An 18660-nucleotide genomic window follows, 5' to 3' on the forward strand; every position below is an offset into this window, starting at 1 on the left:
ATATATATATATATATAAATACACAGACATACACGCACATGCGTAGTACATATAGTATATAATATATATTATCCTCTTAATATATATTATCCTCTTTCAAAGTATTTTTTTTGGCAATCGAAATCAAACATTTTAATAGAACTTGCCTTTCTTACAATACATTTTTTATTTGATTGTATTTAATGAGCAAAGTACTTCTGGAAAGTGAGCATAAGTCACAGAAATTCAGAAAAACCTTAATTTGATATGATTTTTATTGTAAAGTTTTCCCTAATAAACATCACTGTATTTAAACTCTTCAAGACACTATTTAAAAATTATAAATAAGAGGAGATTCAGTCCACCTGACTGTGCTCAGTTGACAGGTAACACAACATTTTATCTGGTTGATCTTAAAAGGCATTAAAGTGTTGGCTGTAACTTAGCTGAGCAATTTGTTCCAGGAAATCACCAAACTACTAAAAGAAAGAGAGTTAATACAAGGAAAGGTAACTAGATTATAACTTGCTTAGACATGGAGCATTCACATAAATTACATACGGTTTCACTGTCATTGAAACAAATGTCTTGAGAAAATAGCAATTATCAGGTACCAGAAATTGTCAAACACTGGGTTGAAAAACTGTTACACAATTAGATTTAAGATGGGGCAATTTATAAATAGTTTTAGGGAGCTACTTACAGTATAAATAATGTAGAGAGTAACATAATACAGCAGACTAAGTTATGATCATGGGAGGGGCCAAGGAGGTCGGGTGCAGTGTGAGTTGGGTGGTGGCCGAAGGCGGGGACCTTGGTGGTCCGATCCTCGGCTACAGAAACTGGCTCTTGGGACGTGGAATGTCACTTCTCTGAAGGGGAAGGAGCCTGAGCTAGTGCGCGAAGTTGAGAGGTTCCGGCTAGATATAGTCGGGCTCACCTCGACGCACAGCTTGGACTCTGGAACCAATCTCCTTGAGAGGGGCTGGACTCTCTACCACTCTGGAGTTGCCCCCCGGTGAGAGGCGCCGAGCGGGTGTGGGTATACTTATTGCCCCCCAACTTGGAGCCTGTACATTGGGGTTTACCCCGGTGGACGAGAGGGTAGCCTCCCTTCGCCTTCGGGTGGGGGGACAGGTCCTAACTGTTGTTTGTGCGTATGCACCGAACAGCAGTTCGGAGTACCCACCCTTTTTGGAGTCCCTGGAGGGGGTGCTAGAGGGCATACCTTCTGGGGACTCCCTCGTTCTGCTGGGAGACTTCAATGCTCACGTGGGCAATGACAGTGAGACCTGGAAGGGCGTGATTGGGAGGAATGGCCCCCCTGATCTGAACCCGAGCGGTGTTTTGTTATTGGACTTCTGTGCTCGTCACGGATTGTCCATAACGAACACCATGTTCAAGCATAGGGGTGTTCATATGTGCACTTGGCACCAGGACACCCTAGGCCTCAGTTCGATGATCGACTTTGTGGTCGTGTCGTCGGACTTGCGGCCACATGTCTTGGACACTCGGGTGAAGAGAGGGGCGGAGCTGTCAACTGATCACCACCTGGTGGTGAGTTGGCTTCGATGGTGGGGGAGGATGCCGGTCAGGCGTGGTAGGCCCAAACGTGTTGTGAGGGTCTGCTGGGAACGTCTGGCAGAGCCCCCTGTCAAAAGTAGCTTCAACTCCCACCTCCGGCAGAACTTCGACCACATCCCGAGGGAGGTGGGGGACATTGAGTCCGAATGGGCCATGTTCCGTGCCTCTATTGTTGAGGCAGCTGACCGGAGCTGTGGCCGTAAGGTGGTCGGTGCCTGTCATGGCGGCAATCCCCGAACCCGCTGGTGGACACCGGCGGTGAAGGATGCCGTCAAGCTGAAGAAGGAGTCCTACAGGACCCTTTTGTCCTGTGGGGCCCCGGAGGCAGCTGATAGGTACCGGCAGGCCAAGCGGAATGCGGCTTTGGTGGTTGCTGAGGCAAAAACTCGGGTGTGGGAGGAGTTTGGGGAGGCCATGGAGAATGACTTTCGGACGGCTTCGAGGAGATTCTGGTCCACCATCCGGCGTCTCAGGAAGGGGAAGCAGTGCAGTGTCAACACTGTATATGGTGGGGATGGTGCGCTGCTGACCTCGACTCGGGACGTTGTGGGTCGGTGGGGGGAATACTTCGAAGACCTCCTCAATCTCATTAACATGCCTTCCAATGAGGAAGCAGAGCCTGGGGACTCAGGGGTGGGCTCCCCCATCTCTGGGACTGAGGTCACCGAGGTGGTCAAAAAACTCCTTGGTGGCAGGGCCCCGGGGGTGGATGAGATACGCCCGGAGTTCCTCAAGGCTCTGGATGTTGTAGGACTGTCTTGGCTGACACGCCTCTGCAACATCGCATGGACATCAGGGACAGTGCCTCTGGATTGGCAGACCGGGGTGGTGGTCCCCCTCTTTAAGAAGGGGGATCGGAGGGTATGTTCCAACTACAGAGGGATCACACTCCTCAGCCTCCCTGGAAAAGTCTATTCAGGGGTCCTGGAGAGGAGGGTCCGTCGGATAGTCGAGCCTCGGATTCAAGAGGAACAGTGTGGTTTTCGTCCTGGTCGCGGAACAGTGGACCAGCTCTATACCCTTAGCAGGGTCCTGGAGGGTGCATGGGAGTTTGCCCAACCAGTCTACATGTGTTTTGTGGACTTAGAAAAGGCATTCGACCGTGTCCCTCGGGGAATCCTGTGGGGGGTACTCCGAGAGTATGGGGTACCGGCCCCCCTGATAAGGGCTGTTCGGTCCCTGTACGATCAGTGCCAGAGCTTGGTCCGCATTGCCGGCAGTAAGTCGAACCCGTTTCCAGTGAGAGTTGGACTCCGCCAGGGCTGCCCTTTGTCACCGATTCTGTTCATAACTTTTATGGACAGAATTTCTAGGCGCAGCCAGGGTGTTGAGGGGGTCCGGTTTGGTGGGCTCAGGATTGGGTCACTGCTTTTTGCAGATGATGTTGTCCTGTTTGCTTCCTCAGGCCGTGATCTTCAGCTCTCTCTGGATCGGTTCGCAGCCGAGTGTGAAGCGGCTGGGATGAGAATCAGCACCTCCAAATCCGAGACCATGGTCCTCAACCGGAAAAGGGTGGAGTGCCCTCTCAGGGTTGGTAGCGAGATCCTGCCCCAAGTGGAGGAGTTCAAGTATCTCGGGGTCTTGTTCACGAGTGAGGGAAGAATGGAGCGTGAGATCGACAGGCGGATCGGTGCGGCATCCGCAGTAATGCGGGCGTTGCATCGGTCTGTCGTGGTCAAAAAGGAGCTGAGCCGCAAGGCGAAGCTCTCAATTTACCAGTCGATCTATGTTCCTACCCTCACCTATGGTCATGAGCTATGGGTAGTGACCGAAAGAACGAGATCGCGAATACAAGCGGCTGAAATGAGTTTCCTCCGCAGGGTGTCTGGGCTTTCCCTTAAAGATAGGGTGAGAAGCTCAGTCATCCGGGAGGGGCTCAGAGTAGAGCCGCTGCTCCTCCGCATCAAGAGGAGTCAGATGAGGTGGCTCGGGCATCTGATCAGGATGCCTCCTGGACGCCTCCCTGGTGAGGTGTTCCGGGCACGTCCAACCGGGAGGAGGCCCCGGGGAAGACCCAGGACACGCTGGAGGGACTATGTCTCTCGACTGGCCTGGGAACGCCTTGGGATTCTCCCGGAAGAGCTAGAAGAAGTGGCCGGGGAGAGGGAAGTCTGGGCATCTCTGCTCAAGCTGCTGCCCCCCCGCGACCCGACCTCGGATAAGCGGGAGACAATGGATGGATGGATGGATGGAAGTTATGATCAGATGATTTACTGAAAAAACAGACTTTGGCTCCTATAAAAAGGCAATTCCTAACATGTACAACATTACAAAATGAATAATTACTTCATGCAAATATGGTATCAGTATGCTACTGCATTTATTCACACATTTGCATTGTATTGTCACTTTCAGATTTGGAAATATCAGCAATTGACTACTTACTAAAACATTATTAACTTAGCTATATACCCTACAGTTGTGCTCTTAATTTTACATATCCTGGCAAAATGTGTAAGTTATGTACCATATTTTAAAGAAAAGATGACTGATCAGGCAAAACGCATTTCCTTTACTTTTAATGAAATCCAAATTAAACTATAAGGCATCACAGAATAGTCAGAACCATTAAACAAAACATAGTACAGTAATAAGGAAAATAATGAGATGGTCCCTGTTGAAATGTTTGCATACTCTTAGATCTTTCTAATGTGCAATACACCATTTAGTATCAATGATGGCATGCAGTCTTTTGAGATAGTTATGGATGGGACCCTTATTTCTCAGGTGGCAGAGCTGCCCATTCTTCTTGGCAAAAAGACTCTAAGTCCCATAAATTCTTGGGTTGTCTTGCATGAAATGCACCTTTGAGATCTCCCCAAAGTGGCTCAATGATATTGACTCCAGGTGACTGTGATGGCCACTCCAGCAACTTCTTTTCTTTTCTGCTGCAGTAACTGAAGGGTCAACTTGGCTTTGTGTTCTGGATCATTGTCATGTTGGAAGATCCAAATGCGTCCTATGCGCACCTTCCAAACTCATGAATGCAAGTTGTTCTCCACTATTTTCCATAACATGATGCTTTCATCTTGCCATCAATTTTCATAAAGTTATCTGTAGCACTATAGCTCACACACTCCCAGAACATCAGAGATCCACCTCCATGCTTCAGAGCAGGAAAGGTGTACTTTTTGTCATGGCTCTTGTGTTTATGGTTGTGAGTATAAATTTCAATTTTGGTCTCATCACTCCAAAGGACTTTGTTCCAAAAGTTTTGAGGCTTGTCTAGATGCTGTTTGGCATATTGTAAGTGGGCTGTTTTCTGGCCATGGCATAGTAAAGGCTTTTTTCTTACAACTTGACCGGGCAGCCCATTTTTGTTCAAGTACCTCCTTATAGTGCATCTTGAAACAGTAACACCAGTTGTTTGCATAGACATATGTATTTTAACTAAAGTGGCTTGTGGATTTTCTTGGCAGCTCAACAAAATGATCCAGGCAATTGTAGCTAAAATCTTGGTTGGTTTACCTGACTATGGCCTGGTAACAACAGAACCCCTTTCCACTTTATCAGAGTTTGAACACAACTGACAGGCATTTTCAGATCACTGGATATCTTTTTCTATCCTTTCCTTGATTTATACAATTCGCAGACCTTTTCTCACAAGCATTTGACAGTTCTTTTGCTTTCCCCCATGGGTCACTATCAAGCAAAGTCAGTGTAGCACTGCATGAACTTAAATTGACTATTTATAAACAAACACTACAATCAAAGAAGCTACAGGTGTGGACACTCTCCCTTAATTTAAACCTGGATGTGCCAACATTTGTGTATATTATCAGCCCCAACATTCAAGGGTATGTGAACTTTTGATCAGGCCAATTTGAATGATTTCAATTATCATTATGATTTAAAAGGGGCACACACAATTATGTGATAATAAATTGTTTCACCTGAGCACTCTCCCTAATTAAAAGGAAAGCTTTCTTCATTATTACAGTACTTATATTTTCTAAAACAATGGCCAATATTTCACAAATTCTGCCAGGTATAGCATTACAAAATTAATTATTTTTAGTATTTTCATCATCTCATTTTCAGAAGCTTTTAATTTTACAAGCATATGAAAAAAATCAATTTAGTATCCTTATTTTGTATTTTCTACCTGTACTAGTAGAAGTAAATTGATATGAATGATTAAAGTTTTTATTGGTTATCAATTCTATACAAGTTAACAGGTGGTGCATAATAATGTTTCTATAACAACACAGGGCTAATGATGAGTGTGGCTTATCATACCTCCCTTCATTTTGTGCACCATATTTGTCAATTGCCAGAAAATATGTTGGTAAAATACAGTAACCAAAGATGGATGACAAAGCAGTCCATCATATGGCTCTGACATATAATTTGCATATCTTCTCATATTAGGACAATTTAAAGTCATGAAGTTGGCCATTGTGCATATCATTTGCATGTGTTGAACAAAAAAGAAATAAAAAGTCTAAACACGGAGTGAAAGTTCAAGCTCTACATTTACAGCAAACAGGAAAGCCACAAATCAAACTTTAGCAAGCAGAGTTGTGAAATAATTTTGAAATGTAATAGTTTGTAGTAAAGCCAAACATGTTTAAGTTCAGCGACAGCCTGCTGATGTTTAATTCAATTTGTACCTTAGTTATAAAATAGCTTTCATCAAAATAATTCACATCGGCCGTATTTATTAACTAATGCAGTGGCTATGACAGCATCTGTGCATCTAAATGTTACCTGCAAAATTTTAAAAGATTGTGTATACAATTTTAGAATAAAAGCAGTGATCTTTTTTTAATTTAGTGTGCTGTTTATGGATGCAATAATTTGACAATGCAGGTAGCTGATGAGATGACTTAAGGATTTTTTGTGTGTACTCCATTATATTTTAAAACTTTATATATCCTAATTTACTCTCCAAAAAAGATTACCTTTTCTTCTCCTTTAGCAATCACCATGCTAAAATAAGGTATATGATGTCATAATCAATTCTAACAAAAGTGTAAAAGCAGTCAATTATTTTTTAAAGGAAGTTGTTTAATGCTTCAGATTACTTAAAATGTTAAACTCACATTACAAATCGAGCCAACGCTGTGCCTAACCAAGATCTTATTTTTAGTTGTACACAAAATGTAGTACAATATATATCAAATTGAATAATGAAATAAAAAAGTTAAACTGTTAAAGAGGTAAGCAAAATGATTAGTGAAGAACCAAAAAAGTTGATAATACAATAATAGAACAAAAATTTGTACTTTTCTTTTCTTTCATTTAATTTACTCATTTTCAGGAACTGCTCATCATGGTGATGTTTACTGTCTTTATTCTTTCCTAATAAAACTTTCGGTAATTGTCTCAAACTCATTTTGCTCTATTTTTGTGAAACTTTTTACTAAGCAAGATCTTGGGTATTTACTGATTTACAAGTAAAGTCAATGCATTAACAAATACAGAAACAATTCCTTAAAAATGATACCAGAAACTTTAATTATAGTTCCAGTGTTTACAAAAATGTAAATTAAATCAGAACCTTAACTAATGTTAAAGTACAAATGTGAGACATCTATATCTGAACCACTGAATGGCACTTCATTTTCACACATAATCAGTTATTTGTACACACAAACACTATGAGTGGCTTTTCACATTGAGGTCCTCTGTTGTGTTTAAGTCATTCATTCATTATCTATCTGAAGGAATAATTAGATAAATAATCTAGTTTAGAGGGATTTTATGTTAAGTCAATGTACTGCAGAATTAAGATCTTTTATATTACATCTTCAGCTGTAAAAATGCTTTATATACATTGGAATATATGAAGAACTTTTACGATGTTTTCTATTTCTGTCTGCCATTCATACAGATTATTCAGGAAGAAAAACACACACACACACAAGACAATCTTTCACTTACGTAGATAAACATGCCAGCATACAGGCAGAAAACAAGTGTACTGTGAATAAGTAAGAGGAGAAAAATAAAGTTGTTTTTTGTTATTGCCACTACAATATGTAATGATGTAGTCAATGTCTGATGCAGCCCATAACAAAAAGTTAGATAATTTGTATAAATTCTTAATACTTTGGACACTGTGTGCTTTAAAACCAACTTAAAGCTATGCTGTATATGAAATCAATCCCAAAAATGCACTACATACTGTATCATTCATAATCCTAAAACCTATTGAAATGGCTATGACTGGATTAACTATGTAGGGTATAAACAAGTGATCTATGTAAATGTTTACAACATGTGCTGCTCAGTTTTTCAAATACACTAAAATATAAAGGTTTCTACAGTGCATCCAGAAAGTATTCACAGCGCATCACTTTTTCCACCTTTTTTTATGTTATAGCCTTATTCCAAAATGGATTAAGTTCATTTTTTTTCCTCAGAATTCTGCACACAACACCCCATATTGACAACGTGAAAAAAGTTTACTTGAGGTTTTTGCAAATTTATTAAAAATAAAAAAACTGAGAAATCACATGTACTTAAGTATTCACAGCCTTTGCTCAATACTTTGTCGATGCACCTTTGGCAGCAATTACAGCCTCAAGTCTTGTTGAATATGATTCTGCAAGCTTGGCACACCTATCGTTGGCCAGTTTCACCCATTCCTCTTTGCAGCACCTCTCAAGCTCCATCAGGTTGGATGGGAAGTGACGGTGCACAGCCATTTTAAGATCTCTCCAGAGATGTTCAATCGGATTCAAGTCTGGGCTCTGGCTGGGCCACTCAAGGACATTCACAGAGTTGTCCTGAAGCCACTCCTTTGAAATCTTGGCTGTGTGCTTAGGGTCGTTGTCCTGCTGAAAGATGAACCGTCGCCCCAGTCTGAGGGCAAGAGCGTTCTGGAGCAGGTTTTCATCCAGGATGTCTCTGTACATTGCTGCAGTCATCTTTCCCTTTATCCTGACTAGTCTCCCAGTTCCTGCCGCTGAAAAACATCCTCACAGCATGATGCTGCCACCACCATGCTTCACTGTAGGGATGGTGCCAGGTTTCCTCCAAACGTGACGCCTGGCGTTCACACCAAAAAGTCCAAGCTTTGTCTCATCAGACAGGAGAATTTTCTTTCTCATGGTCTGAGCGTCCTTCAGGTTGTTTTTGGCAAACTCCAGGCGGGCTGCCATGTGCCTTTTACTAAGGAGTGGCTTCCGTCTGGCCACTCTACCATACAGGCCTGATTGGTGGATTGCTGCAGAGATGGTTGCCCTTCTGGAAGGTTCTCCTTTCTCCACATAGGACCTCTGGAGATCTGACAGAGTGACCATCGGGTTCTTGGTCACCTCCCTGACTAAGGCCCTTCTCCCCCGATCACTCAGTTTAGATGGCCGGCCAGCTCTAAGAAGAGTCCTGGTGGTTTCGAACTTCTTCCACTTACGGATGATGGAGGCCACTGTGCTCATTGGGACCTTCAAAGCAGCAGAAATTTTTCTGTAACCTTCCCCAGATATGTGCCTCGAGACAATCCTGTCTCGGATGTCTACAGACAATTCCTTTGTCTTCATGCTTGGTTTGTATTCTGACATGAACTGTCAACTGTGGGACCTTATATAGACAGGTGTGTGCCTTTCCAAATCATGTCCAGTCAACTGAATTTACCACAGGTGGACTCCAATTAAGCTGCAAAAACATCTCAAGCATGATCAGGGGAAACCGGATGCACCTGAGCTCAATTTTGAGCTTCATGGCAAAGGCTGTGAATACTTATGTACATGTGCTTTCTAAATTTTTTTTATTTTTAATAAATTTGCAAAAACCTCAAGTAAACTTTTTTCATGTTGTCATTATGGGGTGTTGTGTGTAGAATTCTGAGGAAAAAAATGAATTTAATCCATTTTGGAATAAGGCTGTAACATAACAAAATGTGGAAAAAGTGATGCGCTGTGAATACTTTCCGGATGCACTGTAAATGGTCCAAAATTTATTGTAATAAGCAGTTTAAAATTTATTAAGTTATTTGACATTTGTTTTCACAAACCAATTATTATATAGGAGATGGAAGTTTCCTTGAATTGAAATGATGAATGGGGCACATTGTGTTTTACTTTTTAATTACAGCCCTGTATATAAAAAGTGAAAATATATTCTATATGACAATGAAATATATCAGATATTGCAGCAAAATGTCAAAAGGGTACACAGTCTACATGAAAATTATAAACAGTAGGGAACTTATCAAGAGAAAATGTCTTGATAAAAAGAGATTATGCTTTTGTACCAACAAATGGAAAAGCAAATTATTTGTCTGTTACTACTTTTAATGCTTTACAAAAAATTTAATATGGCTTAATAATACAACCAAATTCATCTTCTAGTTTGTCACACATACTGTAAAAAAGTAAAAATTGCTTACTTTCTGACTTCCATAGTCAAAAGATCTCCAGGTGCAGCAAACAGCAAGTGAGTCTGTTCAGCCATTTTTGTAGTCAGTTATTTTAACTATACAATATACAATGGAATCAGTTTTCTTCTCCTGGACAAGTGACAGTACTATTTTAATACACAGCAGTAAGATTAACTTTAAATTCAGTTTTGAAGGGATATTAGAGAAAATGTGGGAGCAAATGCAGAGGACAAAATATTTTTTGTAAAAATCCCATGCTTGGATAAAAAGTAGAATTCTTTTTCCCTTGTAATAAATTAATGTGTAGATCTGATGCGTACATGACAGATTTTGAAAAACAGACTCTGTAGAACATTGATGATCAAATGCAAGAAGTGTTTTTCGTAACACCGCACTTTTATAATAATCAAGTCTTTCACAACTGGAAACGGCCACATAAATGTCCAAGACGATCAATATTTCTATGCAAGATGCTGTACAGCACACTCAGATATTTAGAAATGTCTCCATCCCGTGAGAAGTCTCTGTAAAAAAGTCCTTTTTCTGCACTGAAGGTAAATTTTTGAGGAAGAGGACTATTGTCTTTCATGTACTCCCAGACACTCAGAAGCAAAAGATGTACTTCAAAGGGGGTAAGATAATGAAAGATTTCATGAATATTGCTAAGTACTGGTGGCAGAAGTTGTCCCTCCCCCATACAAGCAATAAGTGCACATGAAGCCTGAAGCTGCCAGGGTGAACTAGAAGCCAGAGTTTCTCTAGAGCTCTCCCAGTGGGCTAAAAGTGTGGCCAGGAGACCACGTAGAACAACAGAACAGTAGCAAAGGGCTGGTCGCCCTGTGGCCACTAAAGACAGAAGCTGAAAAAGCAGAGGGTTATCTTCAAAATGTTTGCGAATCAAGATATCACGCTCTACAGTGGTTTTAGTGTGTTCCTCTGGAGGCCAAGGAAGCTCACTGTTGGACATATCTGGGCAGACATTTTCAACCAGGACCACTGCTACCATTTTGGCTGCTTCAGGGTTGATAGGCACTATGCTTGGCTGACTCTCTTCCAGACTAGCATATTTTCCTCCAGTACAACACTGTGTAACAACATTCATAAAGTAATTAATATTATAGAGAACCACTGATTGTTCATAGTTAGAGCTGACCTGAGCAGGCTTCAGCCCTCTACCAATAACCCCCGCATGAAATACAGACCACACACTCCCTGAAAAATTGACGGCAGTCCCAAATGTACAATTAATATCAAGCAAAGAGGTTTTCATGTCTTCCAATGAGGTTTCATCCCCATACCCATAAGTCAGGTTGTCATCCTTTCCTCCAAACATTTCCACATTTCTCCTGTGAAGAGCACCCTCTACAAGTTGCTGAAGGACAGCCTTAAGGGTCAGGGATGACATAGAACTGAGACGGGACAAAAGTGTAATCGAATAGCCAATGGCTCGGATACTTCTACTGCTTTCTAGATTATCATTTTCTTTCATTTTACCATGAAGTGACAGAAAAAAATGCCCAACAGCAGCCCTGATAATATTTAATAGATGTGCTGGACAGATTGCCTTTGGAAGGCAAGCAACAGAAAGCAGAGATGCTGCTGCTTCAGATACTAAAGGATTATCATAAAGTAGTAAGGGGCTAAATTCATGCAAGTGACAAGAAACAACACGAGACACTTGCACACTAACTGAAGCAGGGTCCTCTTTAATCTGTTCTTGCTTGTCCCACTGCACCAGCATAGCTAGATTACTGAGCAGCTGGACTAGATGTTGGTCAGATAAGCTTTGGGCATGGATCTGGGCTATACATTTTTTAACAGTGTCAGGAATGAGTTTCGTCATTGAAGATGACAGGACTGCATGCAGCTGGGCAGCCAAGCTAAGTTCTTCCTGTGATTTTGCCAAAGTAAGCATATAGCACAAAGCATCTGTTGCACAGCTAGGGCTGCTATACACTGATAACAGCCCTAAAAGCTGATGCTGCCAAAGATAGCGCTTTCTCTCCAGTCGCAAAGTCTCCATGCAAAGCTCCCTCACTTGCCCTTTCAATTCATCCAAAAAAGGAATGACTGCTGGAGATGGGTCACCCAAGTTATAGACCAGTTTTTGTAAATTCAGCAGAAGCAGCTGAATAATTCGATCACAGGCTTCTCTGACACTGTCATGAACTGAAAGACCAGGTGTTGTAATAACTGAAGCAGGCATAGCAGTGTTGACAAGGAACTGAAGGATTCGATAAGCTCCTACTGATGTTTGGCAAATTAAATGAACAATAAGGCTGACCATGTTCTCTAGATCTTCTCGTGACATTGTTGAAAACAGCTGCTGGAGCTGGTTAAGAACAGGAGGTTTGAGAGAATCTATAAGTTCTACTGTAATGGTGCCTAGAAGAGCTGGAGACATTACTGCTAACTGAAGTAAAAAAGGGACAGTAGCTTTTTGATGTGGTTCCCGTGAAGATCCTAAGCTTTCATGAAACATTTTCAGGAGCTCTTGCTTAATGCTGTCCGCATGCCGTGAGGCTAAGTGCCCCAGAATTCCAACCACAGAGGCAATCTTAGGTATACGCTTATCAGCTGCTGTAGGAAAAAGCATGTCTACAGGGGTGGCACCATGAGCACAAAAGTCCTTTAGTCCACAAGACAAAACACGGCTAATTATAGTATTTGGAAAAGACGAGCCAATGTGAGCCACTACCCAGTCGAAGTGTGGAGAATGTTGGACTGAAGTGTTAAGCAAGGCATCTACACAAGCATCAGGGCAAGTGCTGATCATAGATGAGAGGCACTGGATGTAAATCTCCATCAAAGTCCTAGTGGCCATACAGGACATCCATAGCTGTAGAAGTTCATTAAGACTGGCTGCATGGGGAACACCATGCCTTCCTGCATATTTGCTGCTTAGCTGACCCATCAGATCAATGGACCAGGCAGACAGTAAAGGGGCCCAGGCCTTGGGATTAATACGAACAAATTCTGAAAGTACATTGTGGATCTCTTGGATAACATCATCTAATGCAGGTATTCCAATACTACCACCTCCACCTCCATTTGCCTGTTCACAGTCTAGTTCTACAACATAACCCCCAACATATTCATCAAACACACTGCGGAGGTGCTCCAGCACTGCACCTCGACAAGCTGGCACACTGCGCAGGAGTAGGATAGCACACTTTGCATGGTCCTTAACTGTCAGCTTGTTTCCATGTAAAGGATCCACCCCAGTGATGAAGGCCTTGATCTCCTGAGCCAATTCCTGTGGGCTTAAATGAACCAAACAAAAAAAAATAAATAATTAAAAAGAGGATGAAAATTTTCACATGAGTTGTATGTTTTTCATAATGCAATTAAAAGTACACAGATCTATCCGCACTCAACAGATAACATCCAACTGTTTTAATAAATGTGCTGGCTTCATGGATACTTATGACACATGCCTAAAGACAATATAAAACTTGACCATTTAATGTACTTTTTTATATAAACTATAAATGTTATGCGTTAAAAACTTGTTTTTTTAATTGTTTAAACAATGGTAGCAAGAACACTTTACCAAAAGTATACAGAGTTTTACACCTTTGCTGTTAGTAAAATTTTGCCCAACATACACAAAATAGTAATTGCATCTCTTCTGCTCTTCCTTTAAAGCCACAGCTATGATTATTTGTTATATTTTTCCACAAAGACATAACTTTCACAAGACATTGTCGGTATTTGCCAACCAGCATGCAAATATGCATTTTCTCCATGAAAGATATATTACAAAATATTAATGCCAAAAATATGACACTAATTTACTCACTACTAAATTATATGTTGCTGAGTACTGTATATCAAAAGTCACTTACAGTTTAACCACAGCTCTAAATAAACATTTATACCTGAGATAAAAAGCATTAAAGGTAACTTTGCAGTTAGACTCAGTTTGACACCAGGAGTAATATGGCTGCACATGGCTACCTTAAAGAAACTAATCATTCTAAAAGGCATAAGGAAGGATAACTGCATATAACAAGCCAAAATGAATAACAAATTCAAAGATTGAAAAAGCCTACTAAAGAAGATATTCTGGCCAAAAAGTGTACTACATGGGTTTTGTAAACTAGAATAGTGGCAGAACAAGCACATGTGGATCTTTCTCCCTCATGAAGGTAGAAATGAAGTGTAACACAATGGGCTTAAGCAGACCATATGGTGGTGTTGTCAACAGAAATTGCACTGAATATATTTTGCTCCAAATGGAGGAACAATTGTGAGGCTCCAACAACTTAGCACATACTGTATTGTTAACTCAGTACATTAAGGACAATATCAGAAATGACCCCAAAATAAATCAAATGAAAAATAATATTGCCCCAAAACAGAAAAATTGAAACTAAAGCCTTACTAAGTGGTCATTTAGAAAGAGAACAACAGTTGAAATAAAACGCACACTAATGGAAAGAATGTGTATATTTTGTGTGATCTGATGTGTAAGCCAATCTTAATAAAGATGTAAAACACATTTTGCAGCTGTTTGTGTTAACTGTGTGCTTTAGTTAGTGTGCATATTTGCTTCTTCACAAAGCAATATCAGTATTGAAATAAAAAAAAAAATAGCAAAAAGTCTAAATCTCTTAAAATCAGTTTTGGAAATCAAATTTTGTTTTTTTTCTCAATGTGTGAAATTATTTAGTCTAAAGATTGAAATTTTTTGAGATCTACTTGTATAATTGAGAATTAAATATGTGTTACATTTGTTTCCATTTATTAACATTTATTGATCTACACCTCGTCATAACATATTAACTTTAAAAACTGACTTGATGCTAATAGAAAAGTTTACAAATTAAAGAGACAAGTAGTCTAGTATTGTCTTTGAAAATGTTCTTTTGTTAGCTATGAGCTTATTAAAATCAAGTTAGCATATTTTGAAATCTTCAGTAGTTCATTTAATTGCATCTACTAAAACCTGGGCATCAATAGCAGTTGCATATACTGTATATCTTTTGCCATTATAGGCGAAAAAGTACCTTTTAAGTTCTGAAGTTTGTATTTGTAACATATATAGGCAAAATGAAACAACACAAAAAAAGCATTCTGTTAATAAACAGAAGTCTTCTGGAAAATGATCTTATATTGACAAGCTTGCCTCCATAGATTCTTTTATTACAAATACCATAACAAAGTAAGCTGAAGTAATTAAAAAAAAAAAAGATATTTAAGGTATGATAGAGAATTTCTGCAGCAGAGAAGAAAATAAAGGGTTAGTTTTAAGAACAGTTTCACGCAGTAAGTGCTTGGAAGAAGTCCTGATTTCTACAAAGTTGTGATTTTCAAGAATCACAGTGCTTTTAAAGATAAATTCAAGGCTGGAAACAGTTGATAATGGAAAAAGTCTGTAGCAGCCAAGATCTAATAGGAAGTAGTGACACATTTCATTTGTATGAAGTGCTGATGTCATACTACATGAACTGATGTACAAGATTTTCATTATAAATTATTGAATTTTTTGGCATCCATGCCCTTGTTAATAATATAACATACCATGCACAAAAAAATAACCTCTTATCAAAACAACTGACACAAGTATGTGCCATGAAAAAATAAGCATTAGTCTAAAATAGCAATGCAGGTCTGATATAAATTTGCCTAGCATACTAAATTAATAAAAACTACAGGTGAAAATAATTATTACTGCCAAAAGTATAGGTTTTATAGCACAAGTCTTTTTTCATTACATATTTTACTTTGATTAACCCATTTTATAAGCCTTTTCTTTCCTTGCATGGATTTTACCTGAAAATTCTGGATTCCTCTCACATCACAAAGAAACATTTTAACATAATTGGGAATGATTTAACAGTCTCTTTATGAATAAGGTAGGTATGTATGCCACAATATAATGACATTAAAATAAGAAAAAATCCCTTTCAAGACTTCTACTTTCTGCTTGATGTTTCCTGGACAGGTTCATGTTACAAAACTAAACTGTAATAAGAAAGTTCAGAAAATGAATGGATATAATGTGAAAGAATTCATACAGTACAGATTTTTAAAATGTTTGTTGTGTTAGAAATATTGAGGGCTGTTGACAGACTCTTGCAACATAACTGTGAAGATATATGTTGATACTAGTATGGAAAGGAAAATGTGATTCACTGGAGTGTAAGTCCTTTACAAAAAGTTGTTTTCAGGAACAGGTAATAAGAGGTGGCGAGAGAGCTAGTCAAGGTATATTGGGAAGTCTAAGAAATGTATGGGGAAAGGATTAGAAAATGTAATTTAAAAACACTTCTGACAGGTTGTTGCAAAAAATAGCAAGTTGGGGATGGAGTAAAGCAGGTTTAGAAAAAAATGTTTCCCCTGTAATTATCCACTTTTTCAGTAAGTGATTTATTCACCTGTTCATCCACCTATTGACCCCACTTAATCCAATTTTAGAATCATGGGCAAACAACTAGTAATACCTCTCAACTCTTGCAGTATTTCATTTTGGCTTGGTGTGAACTCTGAAGGCAATCCTTTTGACAACTGCTAACATGATAAAACCATACAAGCTTTATTTACACCAAATACTAGTATATCTACTAAATAGTATCTCTACTCCCTGGGTTTAATAGTTTAAGTCTGAATGGAACATTTGTTCCACCCATCCTATTCTCATTCTGAATAGTGAGTCATCTACAAAAAAGAAATGTCAACAATATTTTTGACTCAATAATTATTGTAAATACAATTAAATAAAAGATGCCGATTATAAACAGAAAATGTAGGGGGAAATATTAAAACTGAATGATACAAATCATATCTTAGCCCTCAAATAGGCCTATGTTTTCTAAAATATTAAAGAACGATTAACAAGTTAAAAAAAGAAAAGCGAGAGAAAACTTAACCTCAATAGAAAAACAAAGATCTAAATAGTGAAAAAATGTATGGGATACCGTATTTTTAATAATTTATTAAACATCAACACATAGTGGATTAACTGGACAGTGAGGTCACAAGAAGAGTACAACTAATAAAAATAATAAAACGTTTATTACAAATAACGTAAATGGGTAAGAATTCAATTAAGTTGAAAAAATAAACAACTCGCCACATAAATTGACTTACTAAAATAACATCTTAAAACTTAAGTATTTTACCTGGCCATTTTAAAGAATATTATCCAGCTGTCATTGTAGAACAGTGTATGTTTCAAGTTACTCATATACCTGTCACAAATCTATTGGAGATGAGGGGTCAGTGAGTGTTATAGTTTTTAGCAGCAGGACAGAGCTACAACCCAAGTTAATGTGGAAGCCTACAAACCAATGACTATTCATGAAAGGTTCCCTCATTTCAAGTACAACACTTCTGCCACCAGCAAGGAATTACTCAGGGAAATGCTCCCACTGTCTGTTGTCATCTCTGAGAGAGCTGGGGCAGAAGGCAAGCACAGGTCATTGGAATTACAAGCAACAATTTCTTTGGAAGAAGGAAGCCTTTATTGTCATTGTACCAGTACAATGAAATTGTAAAAGCTACAACTGTAAACAGTGCAAGCACATCAAACAATGACGAACAAATAATATAAAAAGCACACATCCTATGACAAATAAATACCCTTCATGAATAAATAAGGGACAGGAAATTATTATTCACTAAAGTAATCACAATACATACTGGAGAAAAGAAAATTGTAACAGTTCTATGAGTTCTTAAAATATCAAATTCTGATGGCTCAGGGATAAAAACTATCTGCAAATCTTTCTGTTGTACTTTTAATGCTATTGTACTGCATACCAGAGGGCAGTAGTATGATAAATGATTGGCCAGGATGGAAAGGGTCTTTAATGATTTTTCTGGCTCTGAGGAACACTGGGCACTGTAGATATACAATATTCCAAGGACAGCAGAGAGCAGCCAATGATTTTCTTTGCCATGGATATTAACCTCTGCAGAGCTTTCCTGTCTGCTGCTGTACATCCAACATATCATGTTGAAAAGTAGTATGCTAAAACACTCTTGATAGTTGAGCATTAGTAGGTCAACAGCAGCTTCTCCTTCATTTCCACTTTCCAAAGAAGTCTCAGGAAAAGTAGTCGTTGCTAAGACTTTTAGACCACCACCAGAGTGTTTGCTGTCCAGGACAGGTTTTCAGAAATGTAAGTTCCCAAGAACTAAAAGGAAGTGACCCTCTCCACCAGGTCCCCATTGATGTATAGAGGGGGTGACAGTTTGTGGGCAGCCAGTGAGGAAACACATTATCCAAGCGCAGAAGGAGGGGCAAAAGTTCAGGTTATACAGCTTATCGATTAGTATGCTATGGATGATGTAATTAAGTGTTCCAGATGGCTCATCACTGTATGGAGGGCTGTACTGATGGCGTCTTTCCTGCATCTACTTGATTTATAAGGAAACTGGTGAGGGCAGAAGGTGGGAGGGAGGCTGGATTTAATGTGCTGGCCTATAAGTCTCTTAAAATATTTCATGATTGCTGCATGATTTCATGATGTCAATGCAATCAGTCTGTAGTTATTAAGGTCATCAATGACTAACTTTTTAGGGACAGGAATGATAGTAGCCAACTTATGACAGGGGGAATGGTGGTCTGTATCAGTGACAGATTAAATAAGTTAGTAAAGACTCCTGCCAACTGCTCGGCACAAGCTTTAAGGACCATGCCAAGTATATCGTCTGGTCCAGTATTCTAACACTGCAATAAAGGAAATCTTGGTCAATCAATGGCAGATATGGATGCTTAACTGTGACAGTACTTACCTTGCAGAGCAGCAAGCCCCTCTCAG

At 39.6% G+C, this 18660-nt stretch overlaps 2 protein-coding genes across 2 annotated transcripts in view; one reads left to right on the forward strand and one right to left on the reverse strand.

Annotated features, from left to right (window-relative positions):
- Positions 1–18660, forward strand: part of LOC114658053 (bcl2-associated agonist of cell death-like) — a 695521-nt gene that overhangs the window by 603340 nt on the left and 73521 nt on the right. The window lies entirely within an intron of this gene.
- LOC114658016 (neutral alpha-glucosidase AB-like) overlaps positions 1–18660 on the reverse strand; it is a 204196-nt gene that overhangs the window by 168742 nt on the left and 16794 nt on the right. The window contains exon 2 of the mRNA XM_028810047.2: positions 9861–13152. Within this exon, the coding sequence (XP_028665880.1) occupies positions 10305–13152 (2848 nt within the window). The 3' untranslated portion in view covers positions 9861–10304. Of the gene's footprint in view, positions 13153–18660 lie in introns of the transcript that reaches the window.

The sequence above is a fragment of the Erpetoichthys calabaricus genome, chromosome 1 (genome assembly GCF_900747795.2).
Source record: "Erpetoichthys calabaricus chromosome 1, fErpCal1.3, whole genome shotgun sequence".
In the NCBI taxonomy this organism is placed as follows: Eukaryota; Metazoa; Chordata; class Cladistia; order Polypteriformes; family Polypteridae; genus Erpetoichthys; species Erpetoichthys calabaricus.